This window comes from Apteryx mantelli, chromosome 1, assembly GCF_036417845.1.
Source record: "Apteryx mantelli isolate bAptMan1 chromosome 1, bAptMan1.hap1, whole genome shotgun sequence".
In the NCBI taxonomy this organism is placed as follows: Eukaryota; Metazoa; Chordata; class Aves; order Apterygiformes; family Apterygidae; genus Apteryx; species Apteryx mantelli.
Genome location: NC_089978.1, coordinates 221529689 through 221554003, shown reverse-complemented (window position 1 = coordinate 221554003; position 24315 = coordinate 221529689). Strand labels below are relative to the sequence as shown.

Here is a 24315-nt window from a genome sequence, read left to right as displayed (position 1 = left end):
ATCATTAAATCACGCCCGTCCAGCTCCAGCCCCGAGGTGAGCTTACAGGCCAGGGGATTAAACACAAACCGCGCTCTGCCCATAAAAGCAACATATATTCAACATGGAATCAGGGATCTCGCGGTGCGCAGGGACAACGTATGTCCGAGGGAAATGCTTCCAGGAGGCCACACCGCTGGAGAGGGGAGACTCGCATCTGTGCCGAGCTTCCACACTGCCTGCCAGCGTCCATCCAAGCTCAAGCGCTGGCAGCAGGTTGGTGCAGAAACCACCACCGTCAGCCCAGCGATATTTTCCCCAGCCACCGCTAAGTGCATCAAGGAAGAATTTCCAAGGCTGCAGCAGAAGCTGGTCACACACCCAAATGCGGTTTTGGACCGGTGGGTAAAGCAGAGCAAGGTCATTTCGCCAGTATGAAAAGCAACAAGGAGTTGCAACAAGGGTTTCCTAAAAACATCAGTTTTCGAACAGGCAGGTTTGGCATTCAGGCTTTCTTTTTCACATGATCCCTAAATTCCTTTCTAACCCGTGCCACAGGGAGCAAAGCCAGCGAGACGCTTCAGTGCAGTCACACACCCCGACTGAGCGAGTCACTGAAAGCAGCTGGGAGCTGGGAGCTGCTCTGCTCTCCACAGCGAAACCGTCCTCTCCGGGCAGGGGCCACGCAAGGCGAGCTCCCGGGCCCGAGGAGAGCGGGTTCCTGCCCCCAAACTGCGCCCGGCTGAGCCCACCGGGGAGCCCAGCCGGCCAGCTGCAGCAGGGCACCTTTCCGGCACCGATCCAGAACGGAAAGCAAAGTCTCCCAGGAAGGAAGAGTAACAACTTGTTAGAGACGTTGTCCAAGGTATAAAATTCTCATTTAATAGGGAGGTTAAGGAGGCACTTGAGAAAGTACAAAGTACAAACCCAGTCCCACGGGTGCGGCGCATCCCCCACCGGCACAGAAACACGCGGCTGCGTCGTGGTCCTCACCGTTTCAGCGGTTGCCTCCCCCTTGCTGGCAGATATTCCCAGCCTTCCTCGAGTTATATCGCTCTTCGCGGAGATAACTGCTCCCCGTCTTCCTTTGCCACCCTAGAGGCAGTCCCGCTTACCGCCAGCTCCGCTGAGCAGCTGCTGCTGAGCCGAGTCCGGAGACCTGTCCGCACCTTCACGTTTCTGCCTGCGCGTCACAAATCTCGTCACCAGGAAGCCACCCCAGGCCAAACGTAAGGTATCGAGCCGAACAGCGCCTCCGGCCACGGCGAGGACGTCGGTGCAGGCATCCGGTTGGCTGGGGCTCCGCGTGGTGCGAGCGCCCACCTAAACCCTCCGAGCTGCTCCTCCGTCCGACTGCACGTTGATCTCGACTAATCTGAAAGCTCGAAGCACCACGGCGACCTGCAAGCAGATGCCCTCCAGGATGTCGATGAGCGGGTAGGTCAGGTCCCGGATGCCGTGCAGGAGGTTCAGCAGGAACAGCAGCAGAGGCTGCAGGATGCTGTTAGACACGGCCACCAAGAGGGGCTTCAACATGTGCTCTCCTATCGCCGTCAGCAGACCAACCAGCAGCACCTGGAGGGAAAAGGCAAATTCTGGTTAAAGCGCTCGTTTTTGCTAAATACTCACCAGCACGTGCCATATCCAGATGTGCAATATGGAATATGGAGATGGAGGAATATGGAGATACAGAACATCATTTTTGGGGAGTATGGAGACCTTGCCAAAAGCACAAGGATCTCTTAACCTCCCGCTAGAGACGCTGCAGCCGAGTTGCCAAATTTCACTGTGAGAGAAGTTTGAGAAAGCGAAAAATAGACAGAGACCAAGACACGGGAAGGGAAAAGCCAAGAGAAATCCATCTCTTGTCATTACAGGAAACACTCCAAAACAACGGAAAAAGCTAAAGCTTCCAGAGTAATGAAAGGAGAGCAAGCCTGCGCCAGGCTTCGCCTCCCGGGGCCCCAGCCCCGCGCACCAGACTTCCCCGGAAAGCCAACACCTCTGAAGCGTTACCCAGCGTTTCTCCTCCCGGTACTTTGGCTCAAGTATTCGGAAGTGGAAATAGTCAGAGAAAGGGAAGCAGACGGCTGATTTTAAGGGTTGTCAGCATTTATCATCACCTCCTACAATTGGTCTCCAAACACTTGACTCGCTCGTTTTGCCTTGTCCCCGTCCAGAGTGACCGAGACAGCGAACCCTAGACCTGGCACGTTGGTGGAAGGAAGGTGCCTGAGGGTATATTTGGGAAGTGACAATGGTTTCTAGGGGGAAAATTTGGGGGGTAACTTATTCAACTCTCATGCCTAAAATGCTCATGATAGTTATAATCCATATTTCTCCCGCTACCCTACCTCCAGGATCAAATTTCTTACTGTCCCTGGTGGGGGTTTTTTTTGGAGAACTGGCAGATCCTCTCCACGAACTTATCCACCACCAAGACAGGACTGACTTTAACAGTCTAGAGCTCTTTAAGGCAAAACAGGGACTGCAAATCAGCCTGACGTCGGAGGCTGGAGAGCCCTACTGCTCGTTCTCACAGAAACGGGGAAGGCAGTTCAAAAATCTGTCATATTTTGAACGCGTTTCCAAGCGGAAATGCTTGCTATTACAGAACAGAGATCATCATTCCTGTTTCTCCACCTCACCTACGCAAACCTGACGCCTCCCCCTTTCACACCAGCTCCAGGCTCCTCCCAAGTTTCCGGATAAGGTACCGATTTCCTCGGAGGCGGAGGCCTTGCACCACTTTCCAATCCGATTTACCAAACAGTGCCTGCAGCGAGCAAGCGGCCACGCCGCGAGGGGCCGGGGCTGCCCACCTGGACCACGGACTCGCCGAGGAAGCGGACCAGCTCGACGAGGAGGACGGTGAGCGCGTCGACCAGGAGCCGCAGGAAGCTGAGGAGCTGCCTCAGGTTTTGCTGAGCCATCTTCTTGGAGCTGCCAAGGAGCGAGAGAAGACACAGTCGTTCGCAAGCAAAACCCGGCTCTTTCCGAAGCACCTCGCTAGCTCTTCCCAGGGATAACGTTAAAAAAGCTTCGGTTCTAACATCGCAAGAATTCAAAACTTAAATCCATCAGCGGTTTACTAGCCAGCTCTAAAAATTATTTATTTAGCAGATGTTCACATTGGAAAAAAAAAAAACTCAAAAAATCAGGACATTTTCTTGAGCGTTTAATTCCACTTGCTGGTCCCTAACGCAAACCGGGCCCTGACGTTCTGATCCGAAGGAGGATGTTTTGGGGGTACGAGGAAACTTCGCGCCCAGGGCATCTGATTACGAAACACGGGTGCCCCGGCCCTTCGTGGGGATCCCCGCGCCGGGGATTTCCGCTTGCGCTGCAAACGCCGGGCCGCGGGAGCAACTGCTCCCCCGGCTCGCCAGCAGGACGGAGATGCCGGCCGCAGGCACCCCGGCCTCCTCGCCGCCACCGGCCCCGCTCGCGCCCCTCACCGGGCCAGCACGGCTCTTGGCTGCAATGAGGTTCGTGGGGTCCCAGCCAGGAAACGCAGCAGCCTCGTGTTTAGCTGCTTCCCGGACTGCCTGGCCACGCAGACGGAGCCGCCGGCACGGAGGCGGCCAGCCGAGCCGGCACGGCCCGGCCCCGCGCCACATGCTCGCCGCAAATTCAGGAAGGGCTGCGGGAAGGAGGAGACCTCGGCCAGCACCGATCTCGGAGGGGCGTCTCAGCCCCCCACCGTGAGCTTGAGATCCTACAAATAAATACGGGATTTGAGGCAGCTGCAGGCAGATTTTCAGACCGGGCACGGAGGGCCGGTTACCTCCCCGTCGGGGTGGTAATAGTACCTGCTTCCAAAGCCGAAGCGGCACACGTGGCTGAAGGGTCCCAAAATAACCCGCCGGTATCCGGAGCGGGCAGCTGGCACCCGTCCTGGGAAGCGATTACTCGGCGGCGCTGACAGCCGTCAGGGTGCCCAGCTAGCCCGCCCGCCTGCCTCCCTGGGGGGAAATCCCTTTGATCCCAAATTATCCCTGTGCGCGGGGGGAAGCGGCTCTGCCGTGCTGACCGCGGGCTCCGCGCGGCAAAGTGCTCCCTCTCACGGCCACGGAGGCGCGGGCTCCCCCCGGCCCGGCGCCAAGCAGGACTCGCTCGCACGGACTTTTCTGGGTCGTTTTAAGGCACTTTGACTCCAGCAAAGCCTCCCTGGGAAGGGCAGAGAGCGCTGGGCGACGGCAAACCGACGCCACGTCACAACCAGAACGGCCCGGCACCCATGGGCGCAGGCCAGAAGGTTTCATTTCTTCCTAGAAGCAGCAAGTGGGAAAGTCCCCTGCTGTTAGGGCTCACGCGCGAAAGGCCGATTTTCCCCCTCCGTCCTTCCCACCGGCTTCGCGCGGCACAGAGGAGCGGAGGACGGGGCCGGCACCGCGCTTCGACCCCAGCACCGGCACCGCGGCTCGGGCCTGACCGCAGGCGGAAGGAAAAGCCACCCCGCTCCGAGACGGCTGCTGCCCCAGCAATGCTCCCGGCTTAGGGCTCCCAGCCGGTCTGGAGCCTCACCGCCACCAAGATCCAAGAGGACAAACCACCGTCTCGGGGACGCGCACGCAGGCGGGTGGATGCGGAGCGAGGAAATCCCCGTTAAACACGCTCCACCACGTCCCGCGGCGCCCCATCGCTTGCCAAAACCGCCGGCGAGGGCGTGGGGTGCGTCGAAGGAGCCGGCTCTCCTGCCGCGGACCTGGAGCACCGTGCCTTCAATCCTCCGTCTGCCCGCGAAAATGCGGGACCACGCCTTGTCCTTCCGGTTTCCCCAAAACCTCTGGGCCACGAGGCCTCCAAAAAGCTTGACGCTAGCTCATCGGCGGCGTGTGCCGTCCCCCACAGGTGCGCGAGCTCAGGGAGTTTAAAGCGGGTCTCGGGTGCAGGGAGACCAGGTCGGAAAACCGGGCTGGAGGGAGAGGGGCGGTAGGAGAGTCTGGGAGAACAAGCGAGGACAGAAAACGCGCAGGTGCAAAGGGCTCGAGGGCAACAAGGAAAACCGAAGAAACGGCCAACTCACCGCTCGTCCCAGTAACGGCCGCCGTCCGCCGCGGTCTCTCCCTCCGCGCCTGCCTCCGTGGAGCGACCGAGCTGCCCGTAGAGCGTCTCCGGGGCCAGCCCGCGGCGAACGTGGTGGAGCTGCCGGGCGGGAGAGGTTGCGGTACGTCACCATGCGCCCTGCGCCCGTGAGTGACCCCCCCGAACCATCGGCAGAGGGAGAGCACTCGGATCAAGTGATGGATGTGGAGATGCAGGAGACCAGCCCCGCCAACCCACCCACCCACCCTTCAGGCCACGGGTGGCACCAGCGCCCAGTCCGTGCCCCCATCCCGTGCGTTGCTTCAGGGCTGTTCTCCTACGGAGCTGGTCAGCCCCCAAGCGCCCGGATTCGAGCTGTTGGCAGAGGACGACCCCCGGGTGCTCGGAAGCGCTCCTGGAAGGAGGAGGCGGTTGCCGCACAGCTCGGCGATTGCTGCCCAGGACGTGGGGTCACCCGACTGCAGAGCAGCGATACCCACAGGGAAAAGCCACCACATCCTGAAGGGCTTTTTCATTCTCGTGGAGGCAGGAGGAAGGAATTAGGGGCTGCAAGGCAGAGCAGAGCCCATAACCACGACCACGCTCCCATGGAGGAGAGGACGGGTCCGGTGGCCTCCTCGGAGACGCGTCCCACTCGAGAAGCCCCGGTGACCGGCTGCAGAGAGACCGTCCAGGCCCGGGTTGCACGTGGGCCAGGGCACGGCAGCTCTGCCCTATCTGCCGCCGTTTTGCGGCGGTTAGGTGGGGTTGGCAGCAACGCGGATCGGGGAGAGCCGGCGGGGAGCGGGGAGGTGGCTGCGGGAGCCGCACGCATGCCCGAGCCCTCCCAGCCGGCCGCGAGGGCCGAGAAACGCCCTCACCTCTCTCGGTTCCTCCCGGCGCTCGGCAGCGGGGCCCCCGGGCCGCTTCCTTCCTTCGCCCCGCGCGGGAGGCTTCCTCTTGGTGAGTCCCCAGCTGTCCTCATTGCTGTCACGCTGCGGCCAGCAGGCTGCCCCGGCCGGCCAGGCAGCGGGCTCTAGGCACCCATCTGTGCAGAGAGAGCGTCAGTCCTCTGCAAGACACCACCGTGGCCCAGCTGGGGAGCGCAGACGGGCTCTCGCCACTGCTGCATCCCCTGGAGCCGCCACTGTCGCCTGAGCCCTTCCCCGGGCTCCCAGTGGGGTCTCGTTCTCAGTGGGAGCCGCACACCTCCCCCTGCACCCCCATCCCGTCCCGTCCCATCCCGTCGCCACGCGCTCCCTTCCCGCAGCGCTCGCCCGGCAAGAGGACGCCCCGCTTGCCCGGTCCGGTCTCGGGCAGACGGGCGCAGGGTGCGCGTGCGGCCTTCCCGGGAAAGCCGGGGCGCCTAGAAACCCCGGCCATCGCGTTTCGTTTCTCCTCTGCCGGCTGCCAAACCAGACGTCTGCAAAATATCAAAATAAGAGCAGCAGGCCGGAGCGGGCGGCACGCTCGGAGAACGCAGAGATGCTCCTTTTCCCTCTCACTCGCCCTATTCGGGGCTCGCAGGTGGCAGGTGCACGCAGAGGCACTCACTGAGCGCAACGTTTGCTGCCTCTCGGGCTCCCAGGTGCTTTTTAATGCTAACGGGGCAGCGGAGGAAACGTGGCTGGGCTCTAAGTTTCCGCCCACGCTGCCAGCGGGACAGAGTCGCCCCCTTTCCGGGTTTCGGACCTCTGCGCGCTCTCCAGGCCACACGCGGACCCCAGCGGAAGCCCCGCGGCAGGCCGAAGCGGCTCCCGTTAGCCGCCGCGTTATGGATCCCTTGGGGGCTTCCGTGTCCGCGGGGATCCCGGAGAACGTTTCCGGTTTGCCCTTTTCTCCCGTTGCTCATTTTTTCGTAGTATTTACCCGCAGCACGATCTGCCGAGCCGGCCTGGGACGCCAGGATCTCCGGAGCCATGACATCTCGGGACTCTCGATCTGGGAAGGAGTAAGAAACAGCAGTCAGGAAGGGCGAGCTGCCCGCGGACGCGGCCCTCGGGACCCCGTGGGGGGCAAGAGGAACAAGAATCTCCATTTCTCCTGCTTTTCCCACTAACGGCCGGAGGCCGTTTCCACCCGGCAGCCGACCGACCTCCCACGGGACCCGACCGCAGGGTGACTGGCTACGAGCTTCGAGCTCACGATCAGGTGTTTTGGAGCCGTTACCCAGCAAAGCGTCATTAGAGCTGCCAAACGCAGGGCTCTCCTGATCCTCTTTCCTGCCCGGAGACTTTGCCGGCGTCTGGAGATCGATGTCCTTCTCCCCAGCTGCCCTGGGCACCCTGGAGCAGGGAAGATCAGCCTCCGCCTGTGACCCGGAGGCATCGCAGGACGGGGAAGAGCCACGGCGGCTCCTCCGGCTCCTCCGACAGGGCCAGCAAGGCTGCACCTACCCGTCCTGCTGCGGGCACCCAGCCCCGCTCCCGTTCCCACTGGCGGCTTCCCTGGCCTGTCTCTTCAGCTCCCGGCTCCACGCTGGCTCAGGCGCTGCAAACTGGGACACGGAAAGGCGGGTGATGCCCTGCCCTAGCAGGTAGCAGCTCCCGGTACGTGGAAAAAGCACCGGGGTCAAACCGGAGGCAGGTGCTGCTCCTGCCCCTGCTGCCCCGCAGCCCAGGGGCGTCCCCATCCCGGGCTGCCGGCGGCCCCGGCGCTGCACCGAGGCGCCCGGAGGCCTCGCGAGGCAGCTCACGGTCCCCCAAAGCCGTTGAAACTCTCCCACCACGTGGCACATCACCGGCCCGGGCCGGGGAAGCCCGGGCAGACCGGGGCTGCATTCGCGTGGGCACCGGCCGCGGTTCAGAGAGGCGGCGGAGCCGCTCGTGACACAATTTTCCATCAGCGCTGAATAATCGACAGCGAAAGTAACACGCGCGGCGCCGGGGGAATCCCGGCCTGCGGCGGCGGCGGCGGGCGGGGGTTTACCTGCTGCCCCCGCACAGCCCGCCCCGCTGCACGCAGGCAGCGCCGCCGCCACGCAAGGGAAACCCTCGCCGGCCCGGAGCCACGGCCGGCCCCGTCTTCCCCGGAGCTGCCGGCACGGTCCCGAGCGGCCCCGCCGCGCCGCGCCGCCACCCCCGGTGCCCGGTACCTGGTACCCGGCCCGGCGCCACGCGGGTGGTCCCGGCGGCGCCACGCGGGTGGTCCCGGCGCCCCGCCCCGCCCCTACCATGGCTACAGTGTTGCCGCCGCGACAATGCCGCCGCCGCCGCGTTGCCGGGCAACGCCCGCCCCGCGCTCCCGGGCCCGAAGCGGCGCGCGGAAGGGCGGAGGGGGCGTTCCCCGCTGAGGGGAGGGCCCAGCCAATGGCGTGAGGGAGAGAGGGAAAGGGCGAGCCAATCGTTGAAGCGGGAAGGGAGAGCCGGGGGGGAGGGAGGAGCGACGTGAGGGGCGGGGCAGCGCTTAAAGGGGCCGCGGCGGGTGGCCGCCCCGGTGGGCCCCCCCCACAGGCGGCTCGCCCTATAACGGGGGGCGCCGGCCGAGGCCCTGCGGCCACCGCTGCGGCCAACCCCGCCCGGTGCCGGAGCGGCAGTGGGAGCAGCCAATCACAGCCCCGGGGGTAGGGAGGCGTGGCCACCCGAGGAACCGCCCCGCTGGCTCGTGGGCGTGACGTCGTGCCCTCCCCCGCCCCGGGGATTCCCCCGCGCCACGTGGGGTGGGCGCTGGGCACCGGCTGCGCTGCCGGCATGCAAATGTATGCAAATCGTATGCTAATGAGGCGCCAGCCGTTGCCGCGGGGTCTGGCCGGGTTGGCCCCCCCGCCGCGACACGCCGGGGGGGGGGGGGCGATGGGCACCGCGCCCGGCGCTACCGGGGCGGCCGGGGGCGACACGGGGCTGCGGGGGCGGCCGCGCCCCGGGGGAGGTGACACCGGCTCCCGGGGGAGGTGACACGGGGCTGCGGGGGCGGCGGGGCGCTCCGCCCCGGGAGCGGCGGGGCCGGGCCCGTCCCGTCCCGTCCCTCCGGTCCGGCCCCGCCGTGCGGAAGCGCTGGGCGGCGGCGGCGGCGGCGGCGGCCGCAGCGCGCCCCGGTCCCGGTCCCGCGGTCCCGGCTCGGAGCGCAGGTGAGTCCCGGTGCCGGTGCCCCCGGGGCCCGGGACCCCCCCCCCCGGCGGCGGCGGCGGCGGCGGCGGCGGTGGCAGCGTGGGTGCCCCGGGGCCCAACCCGGCGCAGCGAGGCGGCGGCTCCCGGTGGGGTCGCGGGTGCCGCTCGGCGCCTCCCGGGGCGCCCGGTCCCGCGGGGACCCCCCGCCACCACCGCCGCCCCACCGGGGCACCTGGCACCCGCAGCGGGCCGGGGCGGGTGAGCCGGGAACCGGCTGCTCCTTCGGGCGCTTTGGGGAAGTGTCTGCGCCCGAGGACACGCGGGGGCCCGTGGCCTCGCCGTGGGGCACACGGGTGCCACCAGCCTCGCCGTGGGGCACGCGGCGGTGGCCTCGCCGGGGGCCGCCACGTGCCGCAGCCTGCCCAGGCCACCACGGCACTGGCACCGGCACCGGACCGCGGCAGCGAGACCCGGAGCAGCCCCTGGCCCCCACGGAGCCGCCGCGAACCCCGGCCCCACGGGGCACCGGACCCCACCGGGACCACGGCCGCTTGGGTTCCCTTCGCCGCCAGGCGCCAGGTTCTGGTTTCGAGGCGCCGCCGTGACTCGCATCCCGGGAGGCCGCGGCCCGCTGGGTCCCCGGGCGCCCAGCGCGTCCCCGTCCCCCCCCCCATCCCCCCCCCCCCAGCTTCCCCGGCCTCTGATTCAGCCCCGGGCGCCGCTTCCCCTTTCGGCAGCGCCCGCGGGGCACCGGGGCCGGTTCCCGTTTCGGGGCGCCGCGGGTGGGCGGGTGGGGGCAGCCCCGCTCCGTCAGTCCCGGGGAAGCGCGTGGGGGCGGATAAACCCCCCCCCCCAACCCCACCCCAACCCAACCCAACCGCACGCGTGTCACGAGCCGCTCAGGCCTCAGGCGGGCCGTGTCCCCGCAGAGGCCGCCATGAGCGCCCCGGCGCGCCGCGTCCGCCTCAAGCCCTGGCTCGTGGCCCAGGTGAACAGCGGCCGCTACGCCGGGCTCCAGTGGGTCGACGCCGAGCGCAAGCTCTTCTGCATCCCCTGGCGCCACGCCACCCGCCACGGGCCCCCCCAGGAGGACGACAACACCATCTTCAAGGTGACCGCCGCATCCCCGGCGTGCGGGCAGGATGCGGCCTCGCGGTGCTGAGCCTTCCATCCCATCCCGTTCCAGGCCTGGGCCAAGGAGACGGGCAAATACGCGGAAGGGGTGGACGAGCCCGACCCGGCCAAGTGGAAGGCGAACCTGCGCTGCGCCCTCAACAAGAGCCGCGAGTTCCTGCTGCGCTACGACGGCACCAAGGACGCGCCGCCGCAGCCCTACAAGGTCTACGAGGTGTGCGAGGCCTCGGCCGCCGGCGCAGGTACCGCCCGCCGCCGCCCCCGGCTCGGAAACAGCCCCCCCAAAATGGTCCCTTCCCCGTCCTTGCATCCCCCCCTGCCCCCCTTCCCGGGGCAGGGTGGGGGGATTTGGAGGCGGCTGCAGCGATGGGGCAGGATGTGGCCCCGTGTTGGAGGGGGGAAGGTGCTCCGAGGGCTGCGTGCACGCAGGGACCCGGTGTGTCCCACGGGGACCCTGCACCCCCCAAGGGTCCCGTGGGGGTCCTGCAACCCACGGGGACCCTATGTGCCCCCCAAGGGCCCCACGGGGACCCTGTGTGCCCCACGGGGACCCTGTGTGCCCCCAAGGACCCTGCGCCCCACGGGGACCCTGCACCCCACGGGGACCCTGCACCCCAGGGAGATCCTGCACCCCCCAAGGGCCCCATGGGGATCCTGCAGCCCACAGGGACCCTATGTGCCCCCAAGGACCCTGCACCCCTGCGCCCCACAAGGACCCTGCAACCCACGGGGACTCTGCACCCCCCAAGGGCCCCGGGGACCCTGCACCCCAGGGGGACCCTGCACCCCACGGGGACACTGTGTGCCCCACAAGGACCCTGCACCCCACAGGGACCCTGCACCCCCAAGGGCCCCACGGAGACCCTGCACCCCAGGGACACCCTGCCCCCCAAGGGGATCCTGTGTGCCCCCGAGGACCCTGCACCCCCCAAGGGTCCCAAGGACCCTGCACCCCAGGGGGACCCTGCACCTCCGAGGGTCCCTGCGCCCTATACGAGCCCCTCTCTGCCCTGCAGATGCCCTGGCCGGGGACGACTACTGCTGCGTCGGGGAGGAGGACGTGAGCCAGGTACCCGGGGGGGGGGTCGGGGGAGCCCTGGGTGCCCGAGCGGGGCCCAGCGTGGCGGCTGCCCGCTAACGTCCCCGCTCTGCCCCCCGCAGCTCCAGAAAATGATGTCGCTGAGCATCGAGGGTGAGCGAGGGGCTCTGGGGGGGCCGGGGGCCGGCGCTGGGGGGGCACCGGGGCCGCGCGGCCGCTCGCTGACGCCCTCCCGTGCCGCAGAGCCCCGGCGCGGCGCCGACCTGCTGCCCCCCTACCCCTGGCCCAAGGAGGAGGGCGCCTACGGCAGCGCCGGCGCCCAGGGGCCCTTCGGCCCGCTGGCCCCCCCGCCGCTGCTGCCCGCCGAGGCGGCCGGGGGCCCCGAGCTGCCGCCCGCCGCCCTCGCCGAGCCGGTGGGCACCCTGGGGCCTCCGGCCGCCGGCCCCCTGCCCCACGCCGACCACTTCATCCCCAACCTGCTCATCAGCCCCCACATGCTGCCGCGTAAGCGCCTGCGGGGCCGGGGGGGGGGGGGGCGGCTGGGCGCGGGGTTGGGGGGCCGGGGGGTGGCTGGGGGGGGGGCTGCGGGCTGGAGGGGGCTGTGGGGCGGCAGGACATGGGGCTGGGGTGGCCGTGGGGTGGTGGAGCTGGGGTGGGCGGGGGTGGGGTGGCCGTGGGGCGGCAGGACATGCGGCTGGGGTGGCCGTGGGGTGGGGGAGCTGGGGTGGGCAGGAGTGTGGGGTGCTGTGGGGTGGCAGAGCTGGGGTGGGCAGGGATGTGGGGTGGCTGGGCAGGGGTGGAGTGGCCATGGGGCAGCTGGGCACGGGGCTGGGGTGGCCGTGGGGTGGCTGGGCAGGGGTGGGCAGGAGTGGGGTGGCCGTGGGGCAGCTGGGCAGGGGTGTGGGGTGGCCGTGGGGCAGCTGGGCACGGGGCTGGGGTGGCCGTGGGGTGGCTGGGCAGGGGTGTGGGGTGGCTCTGGGCACAGCCAGCCCCTGGCACAGGGTGGCCACGCTCCGCACGCGGCCAAGGCGAGGGCTGCCACCGGCCACGTCCAGCCCCACGGCCGGCGGTGACACTTGTGGGGGGCCGGCACGGGTGACACCAGCCCCGTCCAGCCCCACGGCCGGCAGTGACACCCGCGGGGGGCCGAGACGCCGGCGCGGGGCGGCTCACGGCCCCGTCCCTTCGGCAGTGACCGACCTGGAGATCAAGTTCCAGTACCGGGGCCGGCAGGTCTGCGTGCTCACCATCAGCAACCCCCACGGCTGCCGCCTCTTCCACAGCAGCCTGGAGCCCACGCAGGAGCAGGTGGAGCTCTTCGGGCCGCTGACGCTGGAGCAGGTCCGCTTCCCCGCCACCGACGCCATCCCCAACGAGAAGCAGCGCTTCTACACCCACCAGCTCCTGGACGTGCTCGACCGCGGGCTCATCCTGGAGCTGCAGGGCCAGGACATCTACGCCATCCGCCTGTGCCAGTGCAAGGTCTTCTGGACGGGGCCCTGCGCCTCCCACCGCGCCGGCCCCAACCCCATCGAGCGGGAGAAGAAGACGAAGCTCTTCAGCCTCGAGGGCTTTCTCAACGGTGAGGGGACACCGGCTGGCGTGGGGGTGACCAAGCTGGCATGGGGGACCCCAGGTGGCACAGGGGGACCGGCTGGCACTGGGGACACCAGGCAGCATGGGGGACGCTGGCCAGCAGAGGAGGAGCAGCCAGCATGGGGGACACCAGCCAGCACGGGGGGGGGACCAGCTGGCACAGGGGACACTAGCCAGCACGGCGAGGGGACGGGCTGCCACGGGACCCTGTCCTGCCCCTCACCGCTGCGTCTGGCCCCCTGCCAGGCCTCATCCTGTTCCAGAAGGGCCAGACCACCACGCCGCCCCCCTTCGAGATCTTCTTCTGCTTCGGCGAGGAATGGCCGGACCAGAAGCCCAAGGAGAAAAAGCTCATCACGGTGCAGGTGAGGCGACGCGGGGCCCCGGGGCGGGCGCCGGGGTGACCTCGGCTCGCTGACGCCCCGGCGGCTCTCGCAGGTGGTGCCGGTGGCGGCGCGGCTGCTGCTGGAGATGTTCTCCGGGGAGCTGTCGTGGTCGGCCGACAGCATCCCGCTGCAGATCTCCCACCCCGACCTCAAGGACAAGATGGTGGAGCAGTTCAAGGAGCTGCACCAGCTCTGGCAGAACCAGCAGCGCCTGCCGCCGGCGCAGCCCCCGGCGCGCCTGGAGCCCGGCTCTGCCGCCGCTGCCGCTGCCGCCTGGGCCCTGCCGCCCGGCGCCCTGCCGCAGTGAGCGTCCCGGCGGGCCCGGCACGGGGACAGGGGGCTCCGGGGCCGTGCGGGGAGATGGCCGCGGCGGCGAAGGTGGCGGAGGTGGGGACGCCCAGCCCCAGCCCCGTCCCTGTCCCGCCAGAGCAGCCTGAGCTCGGCACGAACCGCCGGGACCCCGGGACGAACCAGCCGCTCGGGCAGCGTCCGTGCACGGCCCCAGGGCACCCCGGTGCCGCGGCGGAGGCCGGCGGGGGCTCCGAGGGTGCAAAAATCCTGCAGCCCCCGCTGGGCCGCCCCAGCGCCCTCTTCCCGCCTTCCCGCCGCGTTGGGGCAAGACAGTAAGGAACAGGAGCAGCAGCGGGAGCACCCTGGGCTTGAGGGCCCCGGCGACGGGCAGGGACACGGGGACACCCATCGGCAGCAGCCCCACGCGCCGCCGGGCTTACGGGACACCGGAGGGCGATGAAGGAGGCGGCCGGCTCCGGTCCGAGGAGAGGAGCCGCGCGTCCCGCAAGGAAGAGGGCAGAGCCAGGGCTGCGCTGGGGTCCCGCCGGCCCCGGAGGGCTGCAGGAAGCACCGCGGCGCCCGGCCGAGGACCACGCAGAGCCGGGCGGCCGAGCGCCAGCGGCTTTGCAACGCTCCCGCTCCGGTACGGACCGCGCCGCCGGACTTGAGAGAGGCTGCGGGTGCGCGGCCGAGCTCTTCTCCGTCTCACACCGCCAGTCCCGGGCCACAAACTGCTTCAGCGACTCTTAGCCGACACCGGGCGCCTCCATGTTGCTCATTTTTTGTTTGCTCGCTCAAGCCGTAAATCCCCAGCGCTGCTGGGCACCGCGCTCCGGCCGGCCGAGACCGAGGAGCAGCTTTCGCTCCAGCAGCCACCAGCCGCTCTCCGCTCCCGGCTCCGCAGCGCATCGCACCGTCCGAACTCCCTGCCCCAGCCCGGCGGCCGGAGCCAAGAACCAGGCCAGGACTTGCGTGTTTTTTTTTTTTTTTAATTTATTTTTTCGTTTTTGTGTTTTATTGTTCTCGAGATGGCTACAACACCAGACGGAACAGCATGCGCTCCAGCAACGCCCGCGCGGGGCCCCGCTCGCCCGGGGGCAGAGCCCCGCCGGCAGCCTCCCAGCCCTGTCCTGCACTCGCTCGAGCCGTCTCCTCCCCTGCACGGTAAAACCCCCAAAAGAAACCAAATAAAAAAAAAAAAAAAAGAAACCCCCCAAAAAATCAAACTAAAAAGAAAAAAAAATATATAATATATATTTAAACAGTCTGTCCCGCCTGCGCCTTCTCCAGGAGGTTGCCGCTCCGCTTCCCTTGCCGGGCGCGGGGAGGGGAGGCAACGGCCCGGCGCGGCGGCAGGGCCCCGGCGTCCCCCCTCCTGCCCGGGAGGGGACGGGATGGGACGGGGGCCCCGGGACTGCCCGAGCTGGGTAGGACCTGCGGCCACTTGGTTCTGCTAGATATATTTTAAACCCCATCTTTCCTTAAGTAATTTTTATTTTTCATTTCACAGAAAGTTTTCTACTTTGTTTGCACTCTTGTTTTGCTGCCAGGCAAATTCGTTTTCTTCCATTGTTTCCTTTTTTTTTTTCCTTTTTTTTTCTTCCTTTTTTTTTTTTTGTTGTTGTCGGTTTGTTTTCTTGTTTCGTTAGCTGTTGTTTGGAAGCGAGTCCGTGGGGAGAGCGGCACCCCCCCGGCATGCCGTCGGGCAGGCTGCAGCCATCTCGGTCGCGCTGAGTCGTCCTCTCGCGCGCAAGCGGGAATGGCCCCGGCTCGCGAGCGGCTCCCCGGGCTGGTGGGACGCGCTGGAGCGGGTGAAAGCCCTCGGCCACGATGGAGGTTGCTGATTGTGGGACACGTTCTCGTTTTCGTCGTTTCCTGTCTTCTAATTAAAGACGTTCCTGGGAGGGAAGAGACGGGGCGGTTGTGGCCGCAGCGCGGGCTCCCGGCGGGCGGAAGGGCTCCCTTCCCGCTCGCCCGCGCTCGCTTCCCCCCCGTCCCGCACCCGTTACCAGGCCCCGCGTGTCCGACGCGCTCCCGCCGGGCTGGGAGCTGAGCCGAGGCCGGCAGGAGGCAGCCGGCGGCCCTGCCGCGGGCTCTTACCTGGGAGCCAGGTGCCGTGCCGGAGCGCGAGCTATCGGAACAAGCGGGTGAAGTCCCTCAGAGCCCAGCACACTTGTTTGCATTCCTCAGCGCTGCAAGACAACGGGCGCCGTTAGGGGAAGGACAAACCGGCCGGGCAGGGACAGGCCGATGCCAGGAAGGGTGTTGAGTCAAGGCGGATGTTGCCCAATGGGCCGGGAAGCCGATCCGCTCTCCGAGAAGATGCCCTCGGCCCCGCGCAGGTGGCAGCCCCGTGTCGGGCACCGGGCGGTCGCCCGGGGCACGCGGGTCGCAGCCGGGAGCATCCGCGGAGCCGCTCAGCCCCGACCGGCCTCTCCCCAGCGCGGAGCAGTGGGAAAGGCCACCGCGCCGCGGAGCGGCCGACGGCAGGCCCGGGCAGAGCCAAGCCGTCCAACCGCACGGACGGGAGCCGCTGACTCACGGGGCCGCCGAGACGGAGGGAGGGAAGGAGGCAGGGAGGGAGGGCAGGCGGCACGCGGGCTTGCGAAAGCCACCCGCGCCCCGGCGGGGAGGGAAGGCCGCTCCTCTGCGGGGACCGGCCGCCTCCGCTCCGCGGGCTCCCCACCTCCCAGCGCTGCCTAGCAGGGCTCACGCAAGAGAGGAAAAACCTGTTCGGCGATGGAAAAGACAACGCCGGCTCTCCGAGCCCTTGGTGGCCGGCGGAGGCGCCGTGGGCTGTGCCGGGAACACCCCCGAGTCAGACAGCCAAGCAAACACAGCTGCGGGTGCCGGGCAGGGGCTGGAGTCGTGTCCCACCGACACGCTAGTCTCTTGCGGAGCCGGTTTAGCGCCGATGGAGGACAACCCGGGGCAAGCAGCAGGTAGGACTGAGCCTTGCAGGCCACCGGCTTTTGCTTCGGGTCCTTGTGGGGAACGCAACGAAGGGCACGGAGCTCGGCGGAAAGGTCCGAAACCTTTGCGGGGTTTTGAGGAGGATGGTCGCAGGGAACCAGAGCGAGGCGCAGTGACAGGAGCGGCCAGACACCAGCTGCCAAGCTGAAATGGCCGCCGCAGCTGTTCACACGCTGCTCTAAGTTTGGAGGAGGAAGCTCGCTCAAAGGGGATGCGGTTCAGCCCCGCGAGCAGCCTGTTTTGTGGTTCGGGTCAAGACAGCCCGGAAAGGACGTAGCGGCTGGCTCAGGCTGCAGCTGCGTGAGGACGGGCAGGATAGTCACTCCCCGAACGCTCTGGAAGATTTCGAGAGGCTCAGGAGCAGAGGGGAAAACTCGAGACTCAAATCAGAAATCACTACGTGGCTAGTTTGCTGGAGCAAATTCCTCGGAGAAGAGCACCCCAAAGCCACAACCAGCAGAGCCTCAGCACAGAGCCGCCAACATTTCGGAGCCAGGGCCCAAAGGCCACGTCCCAAAGGCCACATCCCAAATACGGGCCCGCAAGAGAGTCACGCTGCTGCCACCGCCGCCGGAGGTGGCTGCACGTCACCCCCACGGCTGTCCCGGCGCCCTGCTGCCCACGCAGAGCCAGCGCGCGCTCCAGGCCGGCGGCAGCAGCGTGCCCTGCCCCGCTCCGGCATGCGAGCGCGTTTGCTCACCTTGTGACCTGCTTGTGGAAGTCCGTGAGCTGTTTGTGTGTGACCTGGATGGCTCCTCCCGTCGTTTCCTTTGGTAAACCCTTCAGCGAATTCTCTAGCCAGCGACAAAACGTCTGGAGGAAGCAAGAGAAGGAAGAAGCTCAGCGTAGGATGCAGAGGCAACCCAGCCCGTGTCCTGGTTTGGGTGCCAGCAGGTGCCCAGGGCAGCGCTGCCGTCTCCCGGCCGGGAGTCCAGGCTTTGGGATTTCCCCTCTCGCAGGGAAAGCTCGGCACAGTCAGAGCCGGGAGGCCGCAGAGCCCCACGCAGGGGACGACTCCCGGACGAGCAGCACCCGGCGCCTTTGCGCAGAGCCACCGAGCGGTGACCGCCTGGAGCGACCTTGCTGAAGGGCTGGGAGCAAACTGCCACCTCTCTGCCCTGGCGGATGGCAGGGGAGAGACGGAGAGGGGCAGAGTCCAGCCAGGAAAAAGTTACCCTTCATCCAAAGGGCAGGGAGCGGCGTGAGCCGTCCCCACTCTCAGTGCGAGGAGGAGGCGGGGGTCACCTGTCCGGATGGACGGCGATGCTCTGACAAGCGCCCATCGCAGCAGCTCTACCCTCCTCCCAGGAACAGCCTGAACCCGTCCCCATCCGTGTCCTTCTGGGGACACAGCCCGGCCCTCTCACCGGCCTGTCGATCTGCATGATCTCCCAGAGCACCTCGGCGACGTCGGGCAGGGTGTACGGCGGCAGGCAGAAGCAGCACGTGTGCAGCAGCTGGTTGACGAGCTGCTGGCCCAGCTGGTTCATCACCTGGCCGATGAGCTCCTTCCGCACTTCGAAGTCCTCCTCGTGCTGCAGGAGGAGGGAGAGCAGGGTGAGCGGCGCCCAGGAGTGGCAGCCGGGGACGGGGACGCGCTGCTCCCGGCTCCGCACACGCGGGCGAGGGCAGGGCTGAACCGGAGGCAGCCTCCGACGCCAAGAGGTGGTCAGTCTCGGCAACACCTGCCGGACTCTCCACTGGTGGTGGTGGAATAACTGTGGCCAGGTGAGCTACCGCAGCAGGGCAGCCTCCTGGTGGACCACGGTTACAAACAAAGAGGAGGGCAGGAGCAAGCACGTCCCCAACTCCACGGCTCCTTCCGTAGAGGAAGGGAACAGGGCTTGGAAGCCACCCTCCCATGGGAAACGATCCCGTGTACACGCATCCCCACGGGTCGCTCACGTCATTGGCCACCCCGGTGTGGATGAGGTCGCGTAGGAACTTCATGACGCTGCAGTTGGCATCCCGGTGGTCAAGGGTGGTGGCAGCTATGGCCCACTGCAGGATGGGGATCATCACCTGGCTGCGTAGCAAGGTGACGGGGCTGCGCTGGATAAACCTGGTCGGGCAGAGGAGAGACGGACGTTACAGGCATCAGCCTGGCTTCCACACACCCTGCCTACAGGAGTTTCTCCCTGCAGATGGGTTCAGCCAGGCCCTCGGCCGGCCTGCTGCCACAGGGCCGCTGCTTTGCGCTCCTGAGAGCAGCCCCCGTCCTCTACAGCTGGGGATGGCCACCAGAACCGTCTTCTCCCACCCACCCAAGGAAGCAGGAGTGCTCCCACAGCCATGTGAGCACCTCGACACGGAGGGAAGGAGGGTACAGGGGTGCCCTGCATGGGACCATGCTCCAGCTCCCACTTCCAAATCCCAAACCATCTGCTGCTGCCGCCCAAGACACCCCCAAAGCAGCCTCTCAAAAGCATGCACAGGAACTGGAGGGACCTGCTGGCAGGACAGACTGGCCATTCTGACAGACGTAAGCGCCAGCTAAGATCCCCACAGTAGTTTACATGTCTGCTCTCAAGAATGATTAATTTCTGAAGATACTTTTCCTTCACAGCGTCCTCTTGTCTAAAAGCAACAGAGGACACGTCTCCACGCTGAAACAGCCCCGCTAGCTGTAAGGGAGCTAAGGCAGCAGTCCGAGCGGGCTGGAGCGTGCGGATACCTGGTTGCTAGTCGGAAGAGGTCGTCCACGGTGTCGGGGTGGTTCTGAAGGCCATTGGGCTGCTCTAGGAGTTGGAAGGTAGGTATGCATAGTGCCTAGGAGAAGGGTCACGGGGATCCGTTAGCAATTAGCTACAATTATCAGGTATCCCGATCTCTAGGAACAGTTCGAAACTCGAGCTCGCCTTTCCTTCCTTCCGCAAGCAGGGCTAAGAGGGAGGGCTTGCTTTGCTGGATGCCCATTAGAGCAGCTGGGAGCACGAGGTGGGCGCTCGGAGAAGGTGCATTAGCTCGCTCTGAGATGCCACCCAAACCTTCCTGCCCGTGTAACCGCACAGAGTTGTCGGAGGAGAACAGAGCATCAGGGACCACTGCACTGGGCAGGCTCAGCCTTCTCCTGCAAAACTAACTCAGTCCCAGGGCTGCCAGCTGGTCTCTTAAGTGTCCATTTATAGCACACCGCAACGGTGCTGCATGGGCGGTCGCCACTCAGGACCTGGAGACGGACAGTCCTCGGTCAGATCCGGTGACCAGGACCTCCTTAAAGACTGCAGAGCTCTTGGGCAGGTGTGTTCACGGCCCAGCTCAGGACATGCCGCTCCAGCCCTGCCTCCCCTGCCACCCTGCACAAGGAAGGCACCACCAGGGTCTCCTGCTCCGAGAACACCACCAGTCTGGGGCCTGGCAGTGCCCTGCACAAAGCTCTGGCCATCGTACGGGGCAAGGAGGGAGCGCAGAGAGGACAGCAGCATCCACACGCTTCGTCATTTCATTGCCTTCCGGCTGGCTGATCTGATTGACTGCCCTTAGCTCTACAGGGAGATTTCCAGCACGGAGCCACAGCATCCACCTTGGACCACACCAGAGCAGAGCAGATCCTCACTTCTCTTCCTGATAGCCACCACTGTCACAGCTTAAGGGGAGTTTGGAGCAGGCAGGTTTGGATCTCTGTTCCTGATGGGGTACTTGCCCCAAGGCAGCGATGCCTTCCTCTAGCGATCTGGTCCTCCGACAAGAAGCCACCCACTAGTTCTGCCACCAGGTGATCTTTAACCAAAAGCTTCATCTTCTTGGTTTTGTTCACCCCGCCACCAACTCAGGTGAGAGCGCAGAGGTGCTTGGACCAGTCTAAGTTTGCATCCCACCTAGGGGTAACTGCTCTCAGCCTGCTTAACGCGAACTCTCCTGTCCTTGCCCGCACCCGTGGCACAGCTATCGCCATCAGCGCGGGGGGGTATTTTCATATGTCACCACAGTAACCGAGCGATTTAGAGACGTGGGAAGCAAACCGCCAGGACTGCGAGCAGGGGAGCAGATGGGGACAGGGAGCGGAGACGTTCCCCGGTCCCGAGGGCGCTTACCTGAAGCATGTCTAGCAGCCCCTGCCGGCAGCCCTCCTCCATGCCGTACTCGTCCACCAGGATGCTGCCCAGGTAGAGGAAACAGGAGTGCTGGTGCGCCCGGTACACGTTCACCATCTGCCAGGGAGACACGCACTGCCTGCCCACGAGGAACGCGCTCCACCGCGGCAGCGGCGGGTCCTGCCACCCCAGGGAGCGCCGGACGGCCACAGGCTTTCGGATCCCTCTACAGTTCCCCACTCCTGGCTTCCGGTCCTGCCGTGGTCCGAGCGCGGCCCAGCTGCTGCCTTGCATACCTGAGGCTCTGCCTAGAGGCTGCTCCGCTCCAGGTACCGCCACGTTTGGGAAGGCAGAAGCACACGTGTCCTGTCGGCCACGTGCTGTGTCCAAGCCCACAACCCAGTCCTGGCTGCCCTCTATCCCAGAGCCCTCAGGAACGAGCTGCAGAAACCGCTGCGGCTCCCAAACTAGCTGCACCCCCCGGGTGCGCTCCGCCTGGCTTCGTGACTGCAAGGGGCTGCGACCCCAGCTCTGATCCGCAGCGCCCTGGTGAGCCATCGAGGGGTGAAGCTGTACGCTCGTTATCTTCCGTCATCCCAGCCCAGGACGTTTCACCCTGGATCTGCTCACCCAGACCCTCAGAGTCCCACCTTCTCTCTGAGACAGGCCTAACCTGTTGCTAGACCTTCCCCCCAACCCTGTCACCCTGAAACACAAGGGCTTGCTCAGGTCTAATTTTGCGCTTTGGAGCAGCTCCACGTGCGGCTCCTAAAGCCAGTGCAGCTTCCTCTTGCTTTGGATCCTCCTTTAGCGCAGAGGGAGCATTAAGTAGAGCAGGAGATGCTCAATATTAGGCCCGAGAGCTGCCTCTTCGACAGCGGCACAACGTCAAGTCTCACGCACGCCTTTCAAATTACAGATGCAGTTGCAGGGCTCCCACAACCCACGGGGCACGAATCAGGCAGAGCTCAGCTCTTCTCCGGAGTTCAAAGGCTCTCTCGCCTACCCAAGGCGGTTTGCATAGGAACTCCCGAGACTGCCGGCATTTACTGCCAGGTTTCCCAGAGCCGTTTGCCGTCTGGCTATGCAGTGGTGGCAGCCCGGCACCTGCCCGTGGGACGCACTGGCCTGCCAACGCGAACCGACCGAGCGTTTTCTGATGACGCCTTCAATCCCGGGATCGCACCGTCTGCACGAGCGCGTTCAGAGAGCACCTCCTGTCCCAGGGCGCTCTCAGCAGCCTCCGTACCTGCGTGACTAGCGGCTGCAGCAGGGCAGCGGATCCTTTGCCCACGCAGCGGACAGCAAAGCGCAGGCATCGGCAGCAACGTTCCACGATGCGGTTATCGGCACTGTGTTTGTTCAGGGTCTCTGACAGCACGGGCCAGATCTGGGCACAACAGAGGGGTTAAAGCTGAACCAAGAAACAGCACATCACAGCAGCACAACACCGCCCTCCTACCCGAAAAGGGCCGAAATCCCCGAGCTGGCGGGCAGATGCCACCCAGATCCCAGGCAACAACAGGCACCTGGCGTTACAGGATGAATTATTCTTATGTACATTAGTTTCATGCAGGGGTGAAGATCCAGCTCCGCGTTCACCTGAAAGCACTCAGGAACGAGACTGGCTTCCCACCTTCTCCAGCACAGCGCTGCAACCATCACGAGCGCAGACAAATCAAAGTGCCTGGGAAAACGGTCCTGATCTACAGAGCCGTGTGTCGCCTTTCAGGGGTTCAGCAGCCAACTCCCCCGGCACCATTCTCCGCTTCCATTAGGGAAGGAGCTCCCCCCCACCCCCAGGAATTAGTTCCCCACGTCTGGACCTGCTGGCACTTACTTCCTGAATGACTTTTTGGCACGGATGGATCTGTCCATTTTCTACAATGGGATTGGTGTGTCTGTGGAAAAGCAGCAGAAGTTAAAGGGTTTTTTTTTTTTCCTAAACAGTCGTTTTTTGTTTTTAAAGCCAAGGAAATGGGTTGGAGCCCCTACTGCCCGCTCAGACTACTGAAAAGGGACCAGAAAGTGTCTCAGAGGGGCTGGGGACCCTCAAACTTTGTGCAATCGTTTCCAGTCCCTTTCCCTCAGGGGCCAGGAGGAAACAACTCGTGACGGCCACTGACTAAAGAGGGTTTTCGGCAGCACCTACAGGAGGACCCTTCTCTCGCATGTGGTTTTTGAGTCTCTCAGCAAGAAGCTTTACTTGCTTCAGAGATCAAGAAGATTCCAAGTTAGATCATCAGTGCCAGTGGCAGGATGCTCGCAAACTCCCTGCACAGACTGTCCCAATCCCTCCTTTCTTACCTAAATATGACAGCGAGTCGATCCAGGGGCACAGTAGGGTCTGAGGAGAGGCCGTTGCTTGGCTCCTGAGAGAGCAGCTACGAAACAAGACAGACGACGGGATTTCAGGAACGCACGCAGCCCGTTCCCAGTGAAGGCTGCCTCAACGCTGCCTCGACTCCAGGCCCCACAAGGAGCTCTTTCACACCCCCTTCGGGCCAAAGCGGAGCGGACGGCTCTTCATACCAGCAGAAACGCAAATGCCCAGGAAAGCAGGAGGCATTACAGCGACTCTGAACGGCCACTGACACGGAAATAAACCTCGCCTCGGCCCCAAGCGGCTCCTAACCTCAGCCACAGACACGTAAGTTACTGTGAAAGCTCAGAGTGGCTTTTCGATTTGGCTTCTCTGCATTCAGAGCCTGCTCAGAAGGGATCTCCGAACTGGAAGGGAGCAGAGTCCTAGGCGGAAGAGCTGCTAGGAGATGGTGTTAGCAGGCAGAGCGCTGAAGAATCAGTCTTCACGCACCTCCACAACCACAGGTCATTTGTAAGAAACACAGGACGTGCATGTCCCTTTCTTAGGGCTACCCTCCTCCTCCCGCCACCTTCTGAGATTTCTCCCCTCCATTAACCCTGGTTCTAAATGGAAAGGTCACCAGGGCTACCACATTTTTGGGATAGCTGGAATATTTTGCAATAGACTGCATCTCTACTGCAACAGCACAGACTCCAGCAGGAGATGGGACATGTAGAAGACAGCAGAGACCACACGCCCCGCAGGGAAGTAGCATTCTCGCATGCTGTGTCTCCACGCTGAAGATGCAGGATGAAAGCTACCTGCTACACTTGATGTATTTTCAGGAAGGCTCTTCAGCTCCTGGCACATAAACTAATTTCTACGGACCATTTTCCCCCATTCTGCAGATTAGATTCTCAAATCCATTTAACCCATTACGTGCTCCAAGAGCCCCGTATTTGTCAGGTAGCACAAAATCACAGAGTTACTTAGGCTTCACTAAGCAGCAGTCTTCAAACCAGATGAAGAAACAGCCTGTGTCACCACTGCTTGTGTTCTGGTCTCCCCAAGCCAGGGAAGGACAGCAGCAGATTGCCCACTGCTGCAGGAGTCCCAGCCAACACAAAGGGGACGTACCGGGAAATCCCCAAAGACTGAGGACTCGCATCCTGGATCCAGTTAGAGGATCCAGTTACTGCGCAGCAGCTCAGTCTGGGTTCATACTCTCAGTCCTGAACAAGCAGAAGATGACACTCATTGCACACCCACGGCTTCGAGCGCAGACAATGACCGCAGCAGATCAAGCCACTGGGCACGGATCAAGCCAAGGCAGCTAGATCAAGACTGATCTGCTGCGTACAAACCTAGTGACAGACAAGCAGCACGTTATGCAGCTCTGACCGGGACGTACCTTCTTCAGTGCCATGACTTGTACGGCACAGAGTTCACTGAGGCATTCTGCTATCTTCTCTAAGGGGAGCCTGGCAAGGACCAGCGCTGTCCC

General features: G+C 64.9%; 3 protein-coding genes across 3 annotated transcripts in view; 1 reads left to right on the top strand and 2 right to left on the bottom strand.

The window, feature by feature from the left end:
- Nucleotides 1-835: 835 nt before the first annotated feature.
- Nucleotides 836-8160, bottom strand: LOC136991173 (uncharacterized). Its single transcript, XM_067289994.1, has 7 exons — nucleotides 8102-8160; nucleotides 7404-7504; nucleotides 6877-7292; nucleotides 5889-6055; nucleotides 5009-5127; nucleotides 2802-2922; nucleotides 836-1554 (listed from the first exon to the last, which is right to left on the bottom strand). Exons 3-7 carry the CDS (start codon nucleotides 7043-7045, stop codon nucleotides 1303-1305), a joined length of 828 nt encoding a protein of 275 aa, XP_067146095.1. The 5' UTR covers nucleotides 7046-7292; nucleotides 7404-7504; nucleotides 8102-8160; the 3' UTR covers nucleotides 836-1302.
- Nucleotides 8161-8991: 831 nt separating this feature from the next.
- IRF5 (interferon regulatory factor 5) lies at nucleotides 8992-13515 on the top strand. The gene is made up of 9 exons (XM_067299799.1): nucleotides 8992-9073; nucleotides 9983-10164; nucleotides 10240-10429; nucleotides 11204-11256; nucleotides 11349-11379; nucleotides 11470-11730; nucleotides 12419-12808; nucleotides 13069-13187; nucleotides 13261-13515. Exons 2-9 carry the CDS (start codon nucleotides 9991-9993, stop codon nucleotides 13513-13515), a joined length of 1473 nt encoding a protein of 490 aa, XP_067155900.1. The 5' UTR covers nucleotides 8992-9073; nucleotides 9983-9990.
- Nucleotides 13516-13537: 22 nt separating this feature from the next.
- TNPO3 (transportin 3) overlaps nucleotides 13538-24315 on the bottom strand; it is a 50814-nt gene continuing 40036 nt past the window's right edge. Inside the window, exons 13-23 of the mRNA XM_067317595.1 lie at nucleotides 24223-24314; nucleotides 22814-22890; nucleotides 22347-22407; nucleotides 21756-21896; nucleotides 20507-20623; nucleotides 19147-19241; nucleotides 18378-18534; nucleotides 17840-18007; nucleotides 17173-17285; nucleotides 15600-15691; nucleotides 13538-15397 (exon numbers count right to left, since the gene is read on the bottom strand). Of these exons, the coding sequence (XP_067173696.1) occupies nucleotides 15631-15691; nucleotides 17173-17285; nucleotides 17840-18007; nucleotides 18378-18534; nucleotides 19147-19241; nucleotides 20507-20623; nucleotides 21756-21896; nucleotides 22347-22407; nucleotides 22814-22890; nucleotides 24223-24314 (1082 nt within the window). The 3' untranslated portion in view covers nucleotides 13538-15397; nucleotides 15600-15630. The remainder of the gene's footprint in view (nucleotides 15398-15599; nucleotides 15692-17172; nucleotides 17286-17839; nucleotides 18008-18377; nucleotides 18535-19146; nucleotides 19242-20506; nucleotides 20624-21755; nucleotides 21897-22346; nucleotides 22408-22813; nucleotides 22891-24222; nucleotide 24315) is intronic.